Source organism: Taudactylus pleione, unplaced genomic scaffold (genome assembly GCF_031769625.1).
Source record: "Taudactylus pleione unplaced genomic scaffold, aTauple2 ptg000253l, whole genome shotgun sequence".
Classification (NCBI taxonomy): Eukaryota; Metazoa; Chordata; class Amphibia; order Anura; family Myobatrachidae; genus Taudactylus; species Taudactylus pleione.
The window spans coordinates 2,699,284-2,705,283 of record NW_028284655.1 but is presented as its reverse complement, the minus strand read 5'-3'; the positions used below and the strand labels follow the sequence as shown (position 1 = coordinate 2,705,283).

At 43.4% G+C, this 6,000-nt stretch overlaps 1 protein-coding gene across 2 annotated transcripts in view; it reads right to left on the bottom strand.

The window, feature by feature from the left end:
* Positions 1-3,565: 3,565 nt before the first annotated feature.
* Positions 3,566-6,000, bottom strand: part of LOC148515100 (CD209 antigen-like protein C) — a 122,601-nt gene continuing 120,166 nt past the window's right edge. For both annotated transcript variants that reach the window (XM_088480445.1, XM_088480446.1), the window contains exon 11: positions 3,566-3,764. In XM_088480445.1, the coding sequence (XP_088336571.1) occupies positions 3,632-3,764 (133 nt within the window). In that variant the 3' untranslated portion in view covers positions 3,566-3,631. The remainder of the gene's footprint in view (positions 3,765-6,000) is intronic.

Genomic DNA, 6,000 nt, shown 5'->3' with positions numbered 1-6,000 from the left:
TTCCAATGTCCATATTGGTCTGAAGTAGCAGATGACGTGGTCCAAGTCAGAACCCTTGCTCTCTCTCCTGAAGAACAAACTGAACTGTATAATCTGGGATAATTGGCCTATGCTCAGTGTGGTCTCCTATGCCTGGGCACAGTGAAAATGCATCTCTATGACTCAACAAATGACCAGAGAAATTGTGGAGAAATGTAAAACTTGTCAGTTGCTGAACTACAGAAATAAGTGGAGATATGGGATCTATATACAGAGGTGAACTTGCAGGACAAGTATAATAGATTGACTTGACTGGCCCTATGCCTACAGGATGTTGGGGACGCTGTTGTCGGCCTGTTGGTGCTGGACCTGTCACTGTCTGTATAGGATCTGCTACAGACAGTGCTCGCTGATTGAAACCCCGCCACAGCCTATTATACTGCACCTGACAGCAACTCACCAAACAGCTCCTCAGCCTAGGAACCTTGGAAGCAGAGGAAAGATGTCATGACGTCTCTCCCATCCCAAGAGACAGTGCGCAGCAGTACAGGGTCGGGAGGGAGGCGGAGGCTAGGGTGCATAAATGACATGCCCCTACAGTAGGAAAGCTGGGTGCCAGCACTGCACCATTAATATATAGCAGCGGGCACCTAGCAATTACAAATTGCAGTGAGCAGCCGGTTCCGCCCTCAGGGCTATGGCGCTCTGTGCAGCAGCACCAGCCGCACCACCCTAGTTACAGCCCTGCCCTATGGTTATGCAGAAAAGTCACCATAACTGAGATGCTAGAACCATTTTTACTGAGTATGCAGTAGCAGGCTGAGAAGACGGTCATGACATTTTGGTTAAAAGTTATTTTTACATAACAAGGAGCTCTTTTGAATTTGACAGAAATGCAATATTTAATAACATGAAACATACATATTTAAAATTCCTTTGCAGAAATATACACAATAACACAAGAAAACACTTTGGTATAGATTCCTAATTGACATGTATATTATATATATATTTATATACTGTATATACTTTACTATTCAGAAAAAAGGAAAAATTAGTCTTGTATAAACCCCAATGGGAGTGGCCACTTTGTATCCTTGTAATAAGTAAAAGTTCAGAAAAGCCATAAAGTTCTGATGTAACCCTTGTCTCCAAGATATAAATGCCGGCTGTAATAGGTACTCAACTTCCCTTTAAAGTTGTTGGCAATGACACAGTTCCAATCAGCAGCACATCAGAGTAAAAGGCGGTATTAGTAAGAATTATACAGTCTTAGGAGGAATATCATCATCTCCTTTCTTAAGCTGGATACACACCTATACAATCATCGGGCCGTTCATCCAAGAGAGAACGGCCATTGGCTTGTACAGGTGTGTACGCTGTCCCGATGCAGGAGCGTTAGCCGATAAACAGATTTTAACGCTTCTGCAACGGTCGGAATCGGGAGGTTGCATCTTATGTACGGTTTAATATTTATCGGGGTGACCTCCCGATCCCATAGAAGCCCGTATACACTGTGCTATGTCTGCACAGTGTGTACACAGCTCACAGGGGGTCACACTGGGGACAGACTGCACGAATGATCGGGACAGGTTTCCCTGATCAGCCTGCAATCGAAAAAGTGTGTACCCAGCTTTAGGATCTTACCGCTTCTACTCTTGGGATCCAAACAAACTGTATAATCCCCATTTGCAGGGTCTTTATAGGGAGCACTGATATTGTAAAGTAATATTGCTCTTTGGGAAGAGAGTTTCCTTATATTTTTAGTTTCTCCGGCTGGTGGACAGGTTTCATGAATGAAGACGACTGGTCACAGGCAGCTACATGCAGACAGAAGGTCCCGAATCCTTGACGCGTTTCTCCGCTATAACGGGTAGCGGTTTCTTCAGAAGGAAAGACAGGTATGGTTCTTATGGTGCTCCGGTTAGCTGTTTTAAAGGACCATTGTCCAATTCACAGGTCTCATTAATTACATACACCTGTCTCTAGGTAATCAGTATAAAGCGCTAAAGTCTGTGTCTAGCATTGCTCAGTATATTCCACAAAGTAGGCAATCTTATAAACATATTAAGAAATATTGAGAAAACGGTCATGGCACACCTGCGTTTTCATGGCAACCCCCCCCCCATGCCGCCCACAACCAGTGCCTGCCTGTCAAAACTTTGCAAATAAATTGTAACTGCGAACGACATCAGTAATGAGACTTGACGCATGCCCAGATCACCGCTCACCTGCGTAACCATCTGCATTGTATTCATCTCTGAATAAGGCCCAGAGAATGTTGAATAGAAGTCTTTACCTTTTTCTTTATATAGACATATTTTCATTGGGTTCATAGTGGAGATTTGCGCAGACATCCGTGTTTTGGTTTTGGTTCTAAGTCATCGTCGTCTTATGATTTTGGCAAAACCACCCCCCAGTGTTTTGGTTCAGATTTGGATTTCTTTCAAAATGTATAAAAACAACTAGAATCATATAACTTGGGCCTATTTTTGTTCCTATAGTATTATTAACATCAATAACATTCATTTTCAGTCATCTCCAGTCATTAAAGACCCCTCACAGCACCTGAAATCACAAAGGAGGGACTTAGATCTAAAAACCGGATCTCACGTGTTTTGGATTTTAGCTGAGTTCTGAACTTGGCGAAAAGGCCCGAATCAGGACTCGGAACCCCAAAGTTCGGGTGTTTTTAGTTTTCAGCAAAACCAAACTGCTCATCCATAGTTTTTAGTAATTCTCATTGCATCACGTGCATTACATATAACAAATATGCGTAAACAATATTGTACATTTCATATTCTATAAAATAAACATGTATTTTTGCGATACAAAAATTCTAAATGAAAGTAGGTCTAGCAGACAGAATAAAGTGTCTCCCCTGCCATCATTAATATACTTTAGTGAAAGTCTTGTTTGCGTATTGTAATTATCATTTATGCTAAAAAAAACAAGACATACATTGCACTAAATGTCTATTGTCCCCCATATTGATTTTTCAACTAATAGCTGGGAATATGGCTATGATCATTTTGAAGTTAAAAACTGTGGGCCTGATTCATTATGGATCACTATTGCGATCGTGGCTGCGATTACACACGCAGATCTTTTGTGAAAATATGCTAATGAATGCTATCGCAATGGCGTCGCACTACCAGCATAGAGACGCCCACTACCGCTATCTCACATCTGTAATACCTTGCAGTCCTGCTTATACATCGGGAACATCGAGTAACATCGGACCCTCACGCACAATTACAACAGGTCTGACCTTACTCAGGAATTGGTAACCTCGTCGCACGCAGTGGGTGCACAAGCTGTGTATGCCATCGTAGTGGCTAATTTATACACGCCCAAGTATCGATGTTCAAATGGACAGGCGCGCTTGTGTCAGACATGTTGTAATTGTGCGTGAGGGGATGATGTTACTCGACGTTCCCGATGTATACGCAGGACTGCAAGGTATTACGGATGCGCCAAAGCGGTAGTGGGCGTCTCTGTGCTGGCTTTGGACGTCTCTATGCTGGCTGTGAGATTGCAGTCATTAGCATATTTTCGCAGCAGATCTCCGTACATAATCTCAGCTGCAATCGCAATAGCGATCCATAATGGATCAGGCTCATAGTTCTTTACATAGTCCTTGATTGCACACTTAGCAATTGGCCGGTCTTTTGCAGATGTAGTCTATTGTTTGGCTACAGTCCAAGTCATTCCATCTTCCTGTTATCATCTCTGCACAGTGCTCCCGATTGGCGGCATTATTCGGTTCACCAGCATACCAGTTACTGCAAAGACAAGACACAATGGAGCTCATTCTCAGTTGGGAGTAAGGCAATAAAAAAATGAATAACTTTGCACCTGGACAAACCATGTTGTACTGAAAGGGGAGTAAATACATTTATTTTGTTGCATGCAGGGTAAATACTGGCTGCTTTTACATGTAGCGCACAAATGCTGGACAGCTTTATTTATACAGCTCCATCAGATCTGAGTTCAGAAACGCTCCTCCCAAATCTAAATCTTTTTGCACATTTTATTATCTGCCCACCTGCAGTGCAGCATGGTGTTACCAAGGAACAAATACAAAATGAAAGTAATAATCAAGTTCAATTAAATACATTTATTCTGGGTGTAGTAGGTAACACCGCCGGCCGCATGGTTCAAATCCCGACAGCGGAAGCCCGGCAGAGGTGAAGATCCCGATCGCTAATAAGGTAAGTATACTAACCCTATTCCCCCCTAACCCTAACCTCTCCCCCAAGTGCCTAACTTTAACCCCCCTCTAAGTGCCTAAACCTAACCCCCCTGTCCCCGCAGCCTAAACCTAAGTCTTCCGGGGGGGGGTGCCTATAATCCTAACCTCCCCCCGGGGGTGCCCTATCCTAACCCCCCCTTCCTCTAGCCTAAACCTAACCCTCCCGGGGGGGTGCCTAACCCTAAGTCCCCCCGGGAGCCCTAAAACCTAACCCTCACCCCCCCCACCGCAGATGTCCACATGCCCGGCGCCCAGCTTACCTTCGTTCGTTATGCCGGGTGTTGGTCTCCCAGCGTAGGTCTAATGACAGGCGTCGAGATTTTCCAGGTGTATAAGAATAAAAGAATCCTACAAATCCTGTGAGGAGACAATCCAGGATAATAATTCCTATAGCGGTGGATGTATACCGAGCTCGGCTCTCACCCGAGTCCGTCACCGTTCTCTTAGACGCCTCCTCATGGGACCACGTGACTCTCACTCGCGTCTGTGTGCGGCTCTCACCCGCAAATGTTGGTCTGTGTTTGCCAATGTAGTGCGGCTCCTGAATATGCCGGCAAACAGCTCTCACCTGTATGCCTCTGCCCCTCTGTCTAACACGCAAGATGATATATGTGGAATATATAAATGATATAGGCTCCTGTCTCAGATCAACTGCCAACGCGTTTCTACCCTCTGCGGGTCTTTCTCAAGGCATAGTTGACCTGAAACCTCCCCTTCCTTTTATGATCCCTGCAGGTTCGGTATCCATATTCCCGTCTTAATATTAGATATACACATTACAGGGAAAATTAAAGCAATAGGCTTACTATAAAACAAAATCCGTGTTTAAATACACTTTAAGACAAATACACAAATAGGCATATCTTGTACCTAATGGACTTAATAATAGCCCCTGTTCTAACAGTAAAAAAGACTCCTATCCTGAAATCCAACACAAGTTTATTCCTTGCTAAACTCTGTGTGGTAAATAAGATATCATATGTACCTAAAGAAACCATTTAGTCTCAAATTCCCCATTTAAACCTCTGGGTTTAAGAGTTCTCAATTCATGGATCCACTTCATTTCAGCCTTTGCTAGCATAGCTTTCAAGTCACCCTGTCGCATCTTTTTTTCAGTGCACTCAATAATTTTAAAACTAACTATATTCTCAATAGAGCAACTGTGTATTTCTTTAAAATGTGCTGACATATGATGCGTTTCTAACCCATTGCGAATATTTCTCAAATGTTCAGACATTCTTATTTTAAAAGGGCGGCTTGATCTGCCCACATATTGCTTGTTACAATTACACTGTATAAGATATACAATGTTACTGCTGTTGCAAGTGAGGAATTGATTTATTTTGTAAGACTTTTTTGTAACACATGAAGAAAAACTAATAATCTTCTTACTTTCTTTACTTCCCACACTCCTGCACCCTATACGCATGCCGCATCGAAAAAATCCTTTTGAAATTATTCTAGTACTTAATCTTCTGGGTGGAGACATAGGACCTCATTCAGAGTCGGTCGAAGCGGCCGCATGGTCGTACGGGAAAAGGATATGCAAATGATTCCCTCGCAAGTTGCGTCCCTAAGTTCGGATCGGTTACTGGCTGACCAAGGGGAGGAAGCGGTCGGATGACAAAAAATACGCCCCCTTCTCGTACGCATTACACGTCATCTCCGGGCATATAAGGATTAATCGCGAGCATTGGTAACCATCGGAACTGGTCGTAGAGCTTAAGGTTGACCATACCCTCTCTTAAGCTCTACGATCATGTCAG